Source organism: Aythya ferina (assembly GCF_964211825.1).
Source record: "Aythya ferina genome assembly, chromosome: 20".
Classification (NCBI taxonomy): Eukaryota; Metazoa; Chordata; class Aves; order Anseriformes; family Anatidae; genus Aythya; species Aythya ferina.
Window position 1 is genome coordinate 11,611,380 of NC_140318.1, and position 15,611 is coordinate 11,626,990.

The following is a 15,611-nucleotide window of genomic DNA, read 5'->3' on the forward strand; positions in this document are numbered from 1 at the left end:
CCAAGGAGGAACCCCGAACCCCATCACGAAGGGTGTGGGCTGGCTGGGGGAGGGGTGTGCTGGGCATGGAGGGAGCTGGTTATTTTTAGAGGATGGGGGAGGGTAGTGAGCTGCTGCTCCCAAGCTGGTGATTCTCTTTCCTCTTCCCCCTCCCAAATATCCTGCAGGCCTGATCCTGCGTGTTCTCCTTCGCCAGCAGCGTGCGAGCCTTGGGCCCTACTTCATCCTGGCACGTGGAGTGCTGGAGACTCCTGGGGGCATGCCAGGCCAGGGAGGGCATGGACAGGACGGGACGGAGGCTGTGCCATGAGCAAGTGCCCACCAGGGCAGCCCCTGCACAGTGGATGAGGGTGATGCTCTCGGCTGAGTCATCCCCACCCTGTGCACTGAGTGCAGCCAAATGATCAAGGCTGGGGACTGTCTCGTCCCTGTGTGTCACAGATCCCTGCCCACAAGGGCCAGCAGGCTGGCACAACTATGTTGGTTCTTGACAGCTGCCCCTGGCATCTGCTGGCCCTCAACAGCTGCCCTGGACCTGGCCACCAAGCCCGACAGGTTTACAGTCTGGGGCTGTGTGCATCTTTTGGGCACCCATTTCTCCATGCCTTTTCAGCTCTGCAAGCAGTGCAGGAGTGCAGTGCAGAAAGCTGCAGTATGGCTGCCAGCTCCCAGGCTGCTGGGCAGACAAGGAGGAGGGTGAGGAGCCCAGGCCCAATCACCTCTGTGTGCAGGGACCATCATCTGAACAGGGCAGGGGAAGGGCTGGCACCACCTTGCCCCCAGCGATGCCACATGAGGGTGCAGAACAGCAGCTCCATCCCAGAGAGAGAGCTGCCCCTAGCACAGAGCATAGTCAATGGCTGGATTTGGTGCAGCCCCTTGGATATTTGTGTCCTGATGACACAGGTGCCTTGTGCATGTCACCTGAGCTGATCTCTTGCTTCCTTGAACTCTTGCTGCATCTAAGTACTGTGGTCACCTCGCACTCCCCTTGTGCATGAGGGCGACAGCCTGCCTGCTCCCAAGGCAGCTCTGTACCCTCCCAGCAGCTTGGGAGCAGAGCTGGCTGGTGCTGGCAAGCTAGGGCAGAGTCAGGCCTGTGCCAAAATCCAGCATCGTCAACCTATGTGGATCCCTGCAGCTTGCTATGGGGGGGACGGGGGGAGGCACACTGCCCTTGCCCAGGCTCCATCCGGAGCTGGACATCTCACCAAGGGAAACCAGCCCCTGAATCCCTTGGACTGACTCAGTGGTGCCAGGCAGAGGTTAGTGGACCAGACTGGGTTGATAAAGCATGGAGGAGCACAAGACCCTTCCCTGGCTTAAGTTCACCCTGGGGAGTCAGAGGTGGTGGTGGGATGGGAATGGGTGGACTTCTGGTGCTGTCATGGAAGGAGTGTGGTGCCTGGGCTGCCCTTGCTCTGCTGGCAGCTGACTGTTGATGTGGGGCACTGCACTGGGGTGCATGCCTCAAACCACAGTGTCCTTTCCTTCCTTGTAATGCCTGGACCAGAGCCCTGGGGCAGCAGGGCAGGGGACAGGGAGGGTTTATCTCCCAGGCAGATGCCTTGTGCTTGGCAGAGCCCGTTGCTGCAGGCTCTGGGGCTCAGGATAGCTGGGGCCAGTCTCTTGCTCTGCCACTGAACTGTTAGTGGCCCTGAGAAAGTCGCCTTCATCCTGGCACCCAGACTTTGGGGTTGTGGCTAGGTTAGCACTCTAATGAGGTACAGCAGCAGTTTTGAAACAAACTTTCTCCTCAGGCTCTGCATTTTCTTAGAGCTCAGATTGTCCACTTGAGAATGTAGCAGTGGTAAGTGCCAGCCCTGTGCAGAGTGGCTGTGTTATCAGGCAGCCGTGGGAGAGGGTCCTGACCCACTGTGCAACATGTCACTGCCTTCTGTGACTCTGCTTCCCAGCCCTTCCCAGGGAGGGGCTTGCTTTGTCCCAGAAGCTTGATCCTGCAGTGGTGGTGTCAGAAACCCTTGCTGTGGTCTTGAGATGTGGCAGTATGTGTGGGCTCAGCAGGGAGGCAGAGAAGCTGGGCCAATCACAGGATCCATGGCTACAAACAAAAGCAGTGGCGAAACAGGGCAGGAGCATACCAGAGCTCAACATCATTTCATCTTTGGAAAAAACTGACAAAGAGCAAGGACATCACCAGACAATCTTACCTACAGTACCTGTATTGCTAAGCTCCTGAGTGGTGGCTGAGTTGGGTACTGTACCTTGGCTGTGTTGTAGTACCCGTGTAAGGATTTGAGTCTTATCTGTGGGAGTATGACTGCCCAGAGTAGCTGATCTGTTCTAGGGGCTATTTGGGAGTTTGGTTATGATTTTTATTCTTCCTAGCATAGAATTTGAGGCAGGAGCCCTGGAGCATTGGAGGTTTGAGCAGAACAGCATCACCTCAGGATGGAGTGAAGCCAGGGCTCCCCCTGTCCCAAGCACAGGCAGTTCTCAGGTGCAGATGCTCAGCAGTCCTGAATGGTGCACGTTTGAGGATTTCTTTGCACAAAGGAAAAATCCACGACCTATGGCACCTTGACTCTGCTGGGACTGGGGGTGAGCAGAGCTGTGTGTATCTTTAGGGATGGGCTCTCAGATAACTGTCAATAGTTAATTAAACCTACACAGGATGTAAAGTGAACAGGTGAACTCTCAAGTTACCCCAGGCATCATGTGAGGGTAGAGCCAAGTGTGTTTGGCCATCTTTCCTGGTTGCTTTCTGTGCAAACATGTCTGGGACAGGAAAGCTTGTTGTCACTGGAGTTCCCAGCTTTGAAGTGCCAGTGATGGAAGGGTGCTGTTGTGTTTTATTTTGCATTTTATTTGAAAGTGCTGGCTGCGCAGGATTTTTTTTGGAGGAATAGTAAAGAGCAGCTGAGACTCCAGGAGCTGCTTCTGTGCCTCACCCTGGCCATTTGGGACCTGTTGCAGCAATGCCTGTACCAGGACACAGTGCACAGGCCTAGGGCCACAGCACCCAGTTCCTGACGAGAAGCTCCCAGAAGCTTCTTCCCAGCGCTAGATGAGAGCGGGGATCAGCCTTGGGCGGGGTTTGATCAGGCTGGGCTCTGCACTGACTCAGGATGCTCTTTGCCCCCCTCTTTGTTTGCAGCTGGTGCTGGGGAGGCGGGGGTGGCACGCACAGGCTGGGCTAGTGCTGGCGCAGCGCTGCCAGGCAGCATCCCCCTGAATCACCACCACAGCAGGAGGCTGCTCGTACACTGCTGCAGGGGTGGTGCAGGAACAGCATAGGGACAGTGTGGCCAGGCCTGGCCTGGCAAGGGCACCTGTTGCAGAGCGATTCACAGACACGGCATGAGCTGCTGCACTGCTCCTCCCCTGCAGCCAGGGCTGTGAGTGTGTGCAGGGCTCTGCCTCGCTCCACGGCCTCTCCCTTCCCACAAAGTAGAGAGGGGTGGCAGTGCCTTCCCCCATACTGGAGTGTGGTCATGGCCCTGCAGGCGCTGGCACCATTCAGCCTGTGCTAAGGCCAGGCACCTCTTGCCAGTGGGAAGGTGGATGTGTCCTGGGCTTGTGTGGGTGTGTGGAACCTGTTTCACTGTGTGCTGCTTTGTGTGAGCCAAAGCTGTGAAGGGCAGTGCACTTTTAGTAGGCAGCACTGGGGCACTGTACAGGGGGGATGCTGCAGGACTCTCCAAGGGGCTGTAGGTGCTGTTTGGAGGGCAGCAAGGGGCTGTAAATGATTTCCTTCCCTCTTCATGTGCAAAGCTCCAGAGGAGCAACAAGGAGCCAAAAACACTGGATGCTGTGTTGTGTCTGAGCCTCAGCCTTCCCAAGTGTAGCAGGGCTCACATCCAAGGTCCGTGCATGGCAGAGCTTGTGCTTCAGGTGGAGCAGACGTAGTGCTGGGCTGTCAGGACTACTTGTGAGTTGGCTTAAACTGGTCTCCCCCTCTGCAGGTGTTGGTTTGAGTGCAGAGAGGAGGTGGATGGGTAGAGGCTTTGGGTGTCACTTCTCAGCACCACCTGGGAGCAGTGCTGTGGCCAGCCCAGGAGCTGGTCCAGCATTGTCCCTGGTGCCACGTCCTGATGGACCCTTCCTGCTGGCACTCAGTGACAGCAGTGCCCTCTCACTTCTTTACTGTGAGGGTGACAGAGCACTGGAACAGGTTGTCTGGAGAGGTTGTGGAGTCTCCTTCTCCAGGGATATTCAAAACCCGTCTGGATGCCATCCTGTGCAATGTGCCTGCTTGGCAAGGCGGTTGGGCTAGATGATCTTCAGAGGTCCCCTCCAACCTCAGCCATTCTGTGGGGCTGGCACAGGGGAGGAGCTGTCCTTTGCTCTCCTGTGGCTCCCCTCTTGGGGTCATGAGAGGCTTCAGCAAGCCCAGGCAGGGATTTCCTTGTCCTCCAGAAACATCAGGACCTCTAGCTTCCCCAGGCTGTCCTGAGCCAACAGTGCCAGTGCTGTCTGCTGGGCAAAGCCAGAGGCAGGTTTTGAGGAGTGGAAAGAGGTGTCTGTGGGACCAGTGACAATGGGCACAACTTGGGCCAGAAGAAATTGTGACTAGACGCAGGGGTAACAGCAGCCAGGCCCAGTGGATGGGCCAGTGGGGTGGGTTTGGCGGCCCTGGTGTGACCAGGGTTGTACTACAGGTGGCCCCATGGCTTGAAGCAGGCCCTGCTTTGTCTGGAGCATGGTACAGAGACCGAGGCTGGAGGGCAGTCACCAAGGGTCAGGGCACAGGCCAGACACGGCCTTTTGGTGTCCTAGCAGGGCTGGGGGTGCTCAGCCAGGTGGTGACCACCAGTGGGTATCAGTGTCTGGATCCCTGCTGGGGTGCCGCAACAGAACTGGCCTTGGATGTGGAGCATGCCTGGCAGGGAGCTCCACCTGGCTTCCTCTCTTAGGTACTGTGGGTTTGTGTGGATCCGAACACTGTGCTGGGATGCTGGGGTCTCTGATAATCTTCTCTCACAGGGACCACAACTTAACCCATTTGTACTTCTCAGCTCTAAGACCATATTTGCAGTAAGCAGGTATTTGATGATGCTGCAACTAAAGTTTGGAGCCATCAATACACTTAAAATATTTTCACTAGTCTTTAAAATTAGGGTGTAGATTCTCAAGGAGTTGAACCCCTGTTCCCTGGGCCTCTTGCAGGCTGTCACCTTCTGCTTTGTGGGCAGTGCTGGGGCCTGCAGGAGAGACTGGTGGGGAAATGGCAGCTGCAGGGCTCTGTTCCCTCCCTCCTCCCCAGGGAAGAGGTTGGGCAAACCCTGCCCCTCCCTCTTAAATTCAGAACAGGGGCTCACCACAGGCCAGTCTTGACTGAGCTATGTAACCTGGTGCTACTATGCCTGGATCAGGCCTAGTAAATATCCTTGTTTCTGCCAGGAGAGCAGCTGTCCCCCCATGTCCTGGTGACAGACCAGGGCTGGAGAGGGTGCTGGTATGGTAGTTCTGGGGTGGGGGGACCTTGCTGGAGTTGCCACAGGGTTTGCATTAGAGAAGTGGTTGAGAGGCAGCTGCCTGGTCCCAGCCTGGGGAGGCTCCTGGCTGCACCTCTGCTAGGCTGTGCTGGCTGAAGGTGATGGCCATGGGCTTAGGGAGATTTCTTGGAGCAGGCAGGAGAGATGGAGCGAACTTCTGGCTGATAGCAGTGGGCATAGAGAGCTGCCTCGGCCCTGGGCCTGGCTGCAGGGGGCATCTGGCTCAGCTATCCAGACATGCAGACAACCACGTGTCCCATGGCAGCTGGACTGGGGCAGCTGGGGACACCAGTGAAGCTGTCCTGCCAAAGTCCATGGTCCAGTGTCTGCTTGGCAGATGAAGACCTCACAGCCCATGGTAGCCTCTGGCTGCAGTGTGTCCTTCAGCTACCTGTGGCACTGGTCCCGAGTGCTGGCTGGCAGGGGACCACAGCCCTGTCAGTGGGGGTCACTGTGCCAGGCCGGGCCCTTTGCTCTTGCCCCTTGCTGGGCCTTGTCCCATGGGTTATGTCCAGTGCTTCCCCTAGCACGGTGCCCTCCTCTTGCCCCTGCACTTACTCTGCCAGGGTGTCATGTTCCAGGGCACTGTGTGGCCTCCCCTGGGAGCTGCCTGCCTTGGCCAGTGCCATGCGAGCAGCACTTGTGCCAGCCCCTGTGCCTGCCTGGCTTGGAGCTTCAGGCTGGAGCCAGGAGTGTGAGAGAGGCTGAGCACATGGGCCCGGCCTGCATGTGCACCATATATATGCCATGTGTACGTGTACATTCCCCCGCAGCTGCATGGACCATGAGCAGGTGCCCCACATTTGTGCAAACACAGCAGTGGTGGCCTCATCCTGTTCAGCCCTCTGGCCAATTGAGGTGGATGCCTGCATGTGGAGGGGCTTGTATGCATCTGTGGGCTGGATCCCTCCAGTAGCGGGGCTCAGGACCTGCCCCAGCCAGGCCTCCCCCATTGCTGGCACCCAGGCACCTGGGACCCTCGGACCTGCATCTCTCCTGGTGCTGAACTTGTGCAAGTACATGCAGAGCTGACCCAGTGCAGAGTCAAGAGTGGAACTGGGAAGGAAGGCAGTCCAGATCTTCTGATCAGTGTGGGGCATGGCTGGGCAAGTATACTGAACAGCCATGCTTACAAGGGCACAGCTATTTCTACTCCTTATCCATCTGTTTTTTGTAGCATCACTTCCTGGTCAACCAGATCCTTGCCTTTCCCTGTCTGTGCTTTCTCCCACAGTAAGTCCTGTGCAATCCCAAAATGCTCTTGCTGTGTCCTCCAGTGTTCCACACCCATAGGTGGTGACCCCTGCTGGCACTGTGTCCACTGGCTGCTCTGGTGGCAGGTGGCCCTGCTGGGTGCCACCCCCGTGGGGGACTGAGGCTGTGCTGGGACAGGGTGTTCCTTCCCCATGGGCAGGCCCCCTTGCCTGCCTATGTCCCTCTGCCCCGCTGTAGGTGGGCAGAGGCACTCTAGCACATAACCTGGCTGTGGGAAGGACTGGGCAGTTTGGAGCAGTTGCTGTTTCCCCTGCACTCTCTTAGGGCAGGCATGATGGGAGACCCTGGAGTCCAGCTGTGGGTGGGAGAGTCTGGAGGAGATGAGGCTGGAGTGTGGGTGGCATTGCAGTACCCTCTGCGTGATGGGCTGGGTGACAGAGTTCGGGGCATGTGCTGGGCTTGGGGGTGAGAGCACCCATGTCTGCTCTCTCTGGGTGTGAGGCAGCCTTAACCCTATGCCCAAGGTGTTTAGCACTGTGTGGGCAGCCTGGGGCTGAAAGGACAGGATCAGTCCCTGCGGTGTGGGTTGGTGAGCCCTGCTCTGCCACCACGTCTGTCTGTGTCGGGGGCACCCAGCCCTGGCATTGAGGGGCATGGCAGTGCATAGGGGGTGCCCAGTGCTGCTCTGGGGTCGGGGTCAGGGATGGGGGATATCTTTGCTACCCAATCTCATTTCTGGTTTGTCCTGGAGATGGAGCCGAGCAAAAGGTCAATGACCTGCTTTAAAGAAGAAAAAAAAAACAAAACAAAACAAAACACACACAACAACAAACAGGCGCTTCCTTTTGCCAACAAGGACCAAACAATCCCCAAAGGAGGGACCTGCCTGGTACGGATGCAACATGGGGTGTTGGGGGTGGTAGTGGAAGGACAGACTTGCACCCGTGTGTGCACAGAGGCACGATTGTGTGTCTGGTAAACAGGCAGGGGAGGGGGACAGGCGTGGGTACAGGGGTGGTGACAGTGGGGGTGGTGCCTGGGACCAGTGGTGCCACACAGACAGGGATCCCCCCCATCCCTGGCACCGCTCCCAGGCAGCCTGGCTTCCTTCCTGCAGCACCCCCATCCCTGTCCCTTCCAGCCCTTGTTCCACCGTTCTCTTCTTCCCTCCAAATCAGTGGTTCCCAGCATGGAGTGGGCAGTGAGGAAGCTTTGCAGGGAGCTTTGCTGGGGCTGCAGCGAGGCCCTTGAGCAGCACCTATGGGTGCAGCACCCATTGATGCAGCCATGCCTTGCCCACAGACCCTCCTGGTCATGGCCATGCACCAGCATGGGGTACGGGCAGAGGGGTCCCTCTGCTCACTGCCCTTTGCTGGGCAGAATTGTTTTTTATCTGAGCAGTTCCAGCCCATGGCTGAGGCTGGTGAAGAGGTGTTGCCATCAGAGACAGAAAGGCCTGGCTGTCACCTGTTGCAGTTTGTGTCTTTCCAGTCAGACACTTTTGTTTTAAAACCCTGTATTAAAAACAAAACAAAACCATTTCCCATTTCTGTGCCTGACCAATCTGGTGGCTTTCTATGATGGAGTGACTGCGTTAGTTGACAAAGGAATACCAATCGATGTCATCTACCTCAGCTTCTGCAAGGCCTTTGGCATGCATCCTGGTCTCCAAATTGGAGAGAGATGGATTTGATGGGTGGACCGTTCAGTGGATAAGGAATTGGCTTGAAGGTCACACCCAGAAAGTGATGCTCAATGGCTCTATGTCCAAGTGGAAGCTGGTGATGAGTGGTGTACCTCAGGGGTCTGTCCTGGGACCAGTACCATTTACATCAATGACAGAGACAGTGGGATCGAGTGCAGATGACACCAAGCTGAGTGGTGCAGTTGATACGATAGAAGGAAGGGATGCCATCCAAAGGGACTTGGATAAATAAGAGAAGTGGGCCCACATGAACCTAATGAGGTTCAACAGAATCACAGAATGACACAATTGTTTAGGTTGGAAGAGATCTCCAAAATCACCTAGTCCAACCCATGACCTAACACTGACCGGTCCTACACTAAACCATATCACTAAGCTCTACATCTAAATGTCTTTTAAATACCTCCAGGGATGGTAACGTGACCACTTCCATGGGCATCCCATTCCAATGCCTAACAACCCTTTCAGTAAAGAGGTTTTTCCTAATATCCAACCTAAACCTCCCCTGGCAAAACTTTAGCCCATTCCCCCTCATCCTATCACCAGGCGCATGGGAGAATAGAGCAATCCCCACCTCACTACAGCCTCCTTTAAGGTACCAACAAGTCAAAGTGCAGGGTGCTGCACCTGGGACAGGGCAATCCCAGACATGAGTACAGAGAGGGAGAAGAACTCATTGAGAGCAGCTCTGCAGAGAATGACTTGGGGGTTTTGGTGGATAAAAAGCTCGACGTGATGCAGCAGTGTGCATTTGCAGCCCAGAAGGCCAACTGCATTCTGGGCTGCATCAACAGAGGGGTGGGCAGCAGGTTGAGGGAGGTGATTGTGCCCCTCTGCTCTGCCCTTGTGAGGCCCCTCTTGGAGTACTGTGTCCAGGTCTGGAGCCCCCAGCACAAGAAGGATGTGGAGCTGTCAGAGTGGGTCCAGAGGAGGGCCACAAAGATGGAGCCCAGCCTGGGCTGCCTGTGCTATTGGGGTCGGTGTTTCCTGGGGATTTGCAGCAATTTGCCATATGCAGCTGTTTGAAAATCCTGTCCAACTGTTGCTTTCTGGGAAGGCACAGAGGGGGTGTAAGGAGGTCGGGATCCCCTGCACTGCCCCCAGTCATTCATGGAGATGGTGCCAGGTCCTGATCGAATGTCTCCTCACCCTGACAGCATTGAAGTCTGCTGCCTACATTGGGTTCACAGGTGAGATGGGGCTGGGAGCTCCTTGGGGCCCGGCTCCAATAGCAGAGCAATCACACAGGGGCACTCTGGGCATGCCAGGCCAGCCGCAGGGACCCAGCAGGGACAAGGGGATGTCATGACCAGGCAGTTGCTGGCTGGGAAGGCACTGCCAGGAGGGTGCCTGTGGCTCTTCATAGGCCACAAGGACCTGGGGCCGTTGTCCGCCCTGGGCAGCTCCAGCTGTGGTGGCCCATCTGGTTTGGGCTCATGCCCTAGCACACTGTCTGATGGGCCCATCCTGTCCCATGGTGCCCCCTGGCAGTGCTTTCCCTGCAGAATGGAACAGGCAGGGTGTGGGCAGGGATTAGCTGGAGAACCTCAGGTGTCTCAGCCATTGTGGTGCCACCATCCACCTGGGCACAGTGCTGTGCTGCACTGGGGCATGGGGCAGGGGCTGCCCTAGGGACCTTCATCCTGCTCATGCCTCTCCCTGGTGGAGGTCCTGTCCCTGGCTGTCATAGTCCCTCTGCTTTGTGTCATCTGCAGTGGGTGCTGACTTTTGAGATCTTCATCCCACTGGTGCTCTTCTTCATCCTCCTGGGACTGCGACAGAAGAAGCCAACCATCCCTGTGAAGGAAGGTGAGTGTGATCTGGTGCTGCCTGGGACACGCATACTTGGGGGCAGTCTAGGCCCTCCCCTCCCCCCACAAGGCACTGGAGAGCTTTTCCAGCAGCTGTCCCCAGGAACAGCCTGAGGCTTAGGAGGACACTCTGACAGCTGGCAGGGACCCAGAGGAGCCTTTTGGGGACATAGGTTAGGGGAGGGGCTGCAGACAAGTGCTGTTGCAGAAGATGGGCCGGAGAGCAATAGGACTTCTTTGCCAAGGGAGCTTCCTGGAGCTGACCAGGACCAAGCAGCCTTCAGATGCCATCAGCAGGGACATCTTATCTCTGCCCGAAGGCATTCGTGGGACAGAGGGGTGGTGGGGCTGGGTGGTTCTGGGAGAGCTGCAGTGCCCCCAAGCACCAGGGGAGCAGCTGGGAGGCTCTGGGAAGGGACAGGGGGATGTGCTCTGTGTGCAGCTCCTTGCATTGCTTCAGGGGGACTCTGGGGCTTGCTGGAGCCAGGGTGAGGCCAGAAAATTGATGGGGCAGGAGCTCAGGGTGTCCCGGAGATGCACAGCTGGAGCTCCATGGGTACCGTGCTGTCAGGAAGAAGTGGCAATGCAGAGCTTGTCTGGCCTTTGTGTGGCAGCAAGATGCCTCAGAAGATGTCTCCCTGGGCAGGTGCCTTCCATGGGTAGAGGGACAGATGCCTCAGGGCAGCACAGCGGAGCCAGGGGAGGCGCCGGCAGCTGGCGGCCATGGCCCAGTGTGACAGTGATCTGAACACATGCTGGTGAGGGAGAGCCCAGCTGAGGAGCATAGGGGATGAGCTGAGGGTGGCCGGCGCTGCCCCGATTCCTGCCCTGGTGCTGATATGTGCTCTGTGTTGTGTTTTTTGGTTTGTTTTTTCTTTCTTTTCTCTCACATTTTCTTTTTCTTTCCCACCATCACCCCTGCCCGCCTGCCCTCCATGCCTCTACTGCATGCTCCAGTCTGTAAGTTGGTTGGATGGGTGGGTGCCTCTCCCCTTCCCCTGCCATTGCCAGCAAAATCTTTTGGGGAGAAAGAGACCAGTTTGGATCAGCTCACTCTGGCCTAATTAGCACCTCTGTAACCTGTTGCCTTCCTTCTCCCTCCTTGGCTGGTGAAGATGAGCTTGGGCAGTGCAGTGTGGCCCTGCCTGACTACCTGCGTTGTGCCAGCCACCTGTGGCCCTCATGGCCCTGGCCCCCGCTGTTGCTGACCAGCCCGGGCCAGCTCCAGACACTGCCTCTAGTGTGTTTTCCTTGCTGAGGCTGAGTTTAGTAGGTGCTGGGGCCACTCATGGCTGTGACCTTGGCTGATTGGGCTGCAGAGGGCATGCCAGGCCTGGCAGAGGCCCCTCTCTCCCATCTTGTTGCCTCTCTCCTGGGGCAAACTCTGCTGCCTGCAGGCTGCAGTGCAGCTCATGATCGCCCAGTTGTGCCTGTGACCCACCGGCTGTCCCCAAAGCAGCCAGTCTGGAGGCAGCTCTGGTCCCCTGCCACCAGGTCCCTGTCCCAGTCCCTTGCAGCTGGGACGGAGCTGGGACACAGCACTAGCAGAAGGAATCAGAAGGACAGCAAGAAGTCACCCAGATGCTAGTGTTGTCACCTCACCGTGGCACAGCTTTCAGCATGGAGCCCATCTCAAGCAGGCTGTTGGCCCATCTATCTATGCCGGGCCATGTCTGCCCTGGGCTGTCCCCATTTGTGCCCAGAAGCCCGTCTTCACCAGCTCTCCTGTCGCAGCTGTGTTAACAGCACTGACCCACCTCTAACCAGGGGCACCAGTGGGTAAAGGGCTAACCCCACCCAGCCCTGCCAGGTGCTGCCCAGTGACAGCCTTTGGTCCTCTTCAGGAGGGATCCGTGCAGGCTGCTGTGCTTGCCCTGCCCAGGAAATGAGGGGGAAAGGCTGCAGCTGGTGAGGGCTCAATCCTGTCTGGGAGTGAACATTTGCTGCCTCCTCACTGCTCCTCATTTTGTCCATCTCCCCCCTCACCGTGTCTCCATTTCTCACCTCCATCAGTCTCACGTCGGGGCAGCCAGGTGGGGAGGAGGATGGGTCTCAAGAGGGGCCCTGGCCTGTGAGTGACAGCTCTTCCCTGTTGTATTCTTCCTTCTTCTCTTCCTCTGGAAATGCAGCAGTGCCTCTGAGGTTACTAACAAGGGCGGCCAAGAGGCCAGGGGAAGTTGGTGGCACTCCAGTGGGCAAGTGTCAGAAGTCAGCGTCATCTTGGGGCTGAGTGGCCACCATCATCTGGGGGGGAATGGGCACAGGCAAGGTGGCACAAGCTGGGGTGGCTGTGGAGGTGGGCATGATTTGCCCCCAGCCCCAAGGGGGTGCCAGCAGGGACAGTCTTGGTGGCCATGCAGGAAGGCTGCAAACTTCTGACCTTGGCTGTCCAACGTCCCCTGGGGCTCGCAGGGCGCACCAAGTGCTTCTCTCTGAACTGAGTGTCTGTCTCTCTGGTGGCCCCTGCCTCTCCTTTTTCCTGCCCCTGCCTTCCCCTGCCTCTTCTGTGCTCTCTCACTGGCTCCAGCTTTCTACACGGCGGCCCCACTCACCTCGGCTGGGATCCTGCCTATCATGCAGTCCCTGTGTCCCGATGGCCAGCGTGATGAGTTTGGCTTCCTGCAGTACTCCAACTCCACGTGAGTCACACTCTTGCTGCACTGTTCTTGGTCCTGCCCATGTGCACACACACATGGACATGCAAATATGTACACATGCATGCACACGTGCCTGCATGCATGTACACACATGCACATGTGCACAGCATGCCTGTTCTCACACTGGCAACATCCCCCTGGGGAAGGTGCAGAAGCAAGCATCATCTGATGCATTTGTGCGCAGCGTCCCTTGTCCCCTGGGAGCAGGGGAAATCTCAGCCCATCTCCCCTGCACTTGCAGCATCCCAGGTGCCTTGCACTGTGCTGGGAGGAGGTGGCCCTGGGGACACCTGGAGGTGCTGCAGCTCTACTCTGCATCCCTGGCACATGTTTAGGCTCAGTGCAGGCGAGTGCAGCAGCATGAGGCCATGCTGTCTGGGTGCTGCAGTTCCTGAGGGGCCCTTCCCCCTGGGCAATGTGTGTTCCATCCCTGAAGCTGCAGTAGTGCTGTGCTCCCTACAGGGTGACGCAGCTCCTGGAGCACCTCAGTGAGGTGGTGGAGCAGAGTAACTTGTTTGACCCAGACCACCCGGGCCTGGAGGAGGAGCTGGAATCCCTGCGTCGGCGCCTGGAGGCCCTCAGCAGCAGCGAGCCCAGCTCCATGGAGACCCACTTCAGCAGTCAAGCAGGTAGGCTGTGTCCTGCCAGGGATGGAGGTGTTTCTTCACGGGGTGCCCAGCAATGTGGCAGTGCCCTGCCACTGCTCCTCCTGGCTGCATGCTATGAGATGTCCATGCATGGGGCCAGGCTGTGTCCCCTCTGATCATGGGCTGCTCTGACCTCCTGCTTTGCTCCTTGCCAGGGTCTGGCTTCACACTGGGGTGGGCAGCCAAGGACCAGGGCGAGCTGCAGCGCTTCCTCATGCAGAACCTGTCCCTCCCCAACGACACGACTGAGCTCCTCTTGGGCTCCAGCATTGACCTGCGGGAGGTGGGTGATGGCATGGGGATTGCAGGACGCTGCACTGCAGCAGCGGGCAAGTGCGTCCCAACCCAGACTGAGCCCTGAGTGCCCGATCCGTGGGGTGGGGGCCAGTGGGCACCCAGCAGGGACTCATCCTACCCTGTGCCAGGGCACTGCTGGGCAGTGGGGTCCTTCTGCTCCTAGCATGCTCAGCAGACTTTTCCCGTCCCTGGTGCAGGTATATCACCTGTTGTTTGGGTCCTCTCCTTTGGCACCAGACAATGTCCATGAACAAGACCTGTGGGATCAGTTTGGACCCAGTGACAAGATCTCACAGCTGGAGGTGAGGAACGTGCAGGGGATGCGGTGGGGCACAGCTTGTCCTCCACATCCCCTCTGCACTGGCCTGCCTAGCTCTGCCGTGCATGCAGGATGGTTTAGAGTTATCTGTCCAGTCAGAGGGGATGTGATGGAACATTTTCGGATGTTCAGAGCAACAGTAAGGTCACCTGGCTCCCATTGTGGTGCTGCCACCGATTCCCCAAGTGCTATGAGGTGGGCCAGTGCCCACAACTCAGTTTGCCACGGCAATGGGTGGTGGCATTGCCTGGAGGAGAGGAGGAAAACATTACCCCCTGTGGCCTGGGATGCTCTTGGCTGTGAGGACTGAGCCTCATGCCCTGCCCAGGATGGTGCTCCACCAGATCTGCATGCCCCCTTTTTCTTTCCCCTCTGTGAAAACTCTGGATGTGGGTGCTGTGGGGCCATTCACATGTGCTTGGGATGGAGGGAGACACTGGGGAGCCCCCACACTCCCAGACACCCTCTTTGGTCCTCTCGTAGAAGAGCCTTCCCAGCAGCTGGAGAAGCCTGCGGGAAGGGCTAGTCCACAGCACGCTGCGCAACCCCTCCACAGCCCTGCAGAGGCCAGCGTTGCTCCACCTGCTCTCTCAGGCCCTGGGCCTTGCCAGTGCCACCACGGCACCTACAGGCTCCTACAGCCCCCAGGCCTTCGTCACGGAGATGGAGGTGAGTGCCTGGCTGGGGTGAGGAGGGGCATGGCTGCGGTGCCCTCAATGGGGCAGCTTAGCCACAGCTCCCTGCCCTGCAGGCTGTTCTCTTCACAGCACCAGTGCTGGAGCAGCTGACGTGCGAGCATAGCTCTGGGACGCTGCGCCGCCTCCTGCGTGTGGCCCCAAGCCAGCAGCCACTGCTGCAGGCATACCGGGTGCTGGTGTGCAATGGCAGCCGGGCAGCCCGCGAGGAGCGCTTCACCCTGCTGGCTGCTGAACTGCGGGACCAGCTGGATGTCCCCAAGATCATCAGCAGGGTGAGAACGGGGCTGGGGCATGGCTGCAGGAGCTGGCGAGTAGTGGGACTGGCAGCTGTGGCTCTGGGGTGTAGGGTGAGCCATGGGGCAGGGCTGTGTCCCAAACTGCTCTTCCCTAACTGCTGGGGGCTGCATTGGGATGCTTTGCCAGCCCTGGTTTCTGTGACATGCTTCAGTACATGGCCTGGCCCCTCCTTACCCCACATGGGCATCTCCCCTGTCTAACTCCAAGGCCTGCTGGGGATGGTGCTCACAGCTCCAGTGTGACCCCAGATGATGTTCCCCTGCTGGCACCCACTCTGGCACTGCCTGTTGGAAGTGATGAGGGGCAGAGCTATGCTGGGTGTCCATAGCATCCTCACAGAGCGTCCCAGCAGGGTCTGCACCTTTCCCTGGTGCCTACAATGCCCTTGGGAGCACAGCTTATTGAGGCTGTGTCTGAGGTCCCCCTCCTCGTTCCATCCTTGTCTGACAGACACTTCTCACAGGTTCCCCAGCAAGACCCTGCCGGTATTTGGCTGTGCTCCTACT

At 57.9% G+C, this 15,611-nt stretch overlaps 1 protein-coding gene across 6 annotated transcripts in view; it reads left to right on the forward strand.

Moving 5' to 3' along the window:
• The window catches only part of ABCA2 (ATP binding cassette subfamily A member 2), a 42,040-nt gene that overhangs the window by 1,669 nt on the left and 24,760 nt on the right, over positions 1-15,611 (forward strand). For 4 of the 6 annotated variants that reach the window (XM_084494551.1, XM_084494554.1, XM_084494553.1 and 1 more), the window contains exons 2-8: positions 10,095-10,188; positions 12,718-12,829; positions 13,310-13,476; positions 13,650-13,777; positions 13,989-14,093; positions 14,594-14,779; positions 14,847-15,080. In XM_084494551.1, coding sequence (XP_084350677.1) covers positions 10,095-10,188; positions 12,718-12,829; positions 13,310-13,476; positions 13,650-13,777; positions 13,989-14,093; positions 14,594-14,779; positions 14,847-15,080 — 1,026 coding nt within the window. The remainder of the gene's footprint in view (positions 1-10,094; positions 10,189-12,717; positions 12,830-13,309; positions 13,477-13,649; positions 13,778-13,988; positions 14,094-14,593; positions 14,780-14,846; positions 15,081-15,611) is intronic. The other 2 variants (XM_084494552.1, XM_084494556.1) reach the window with 2 other exon arrangements.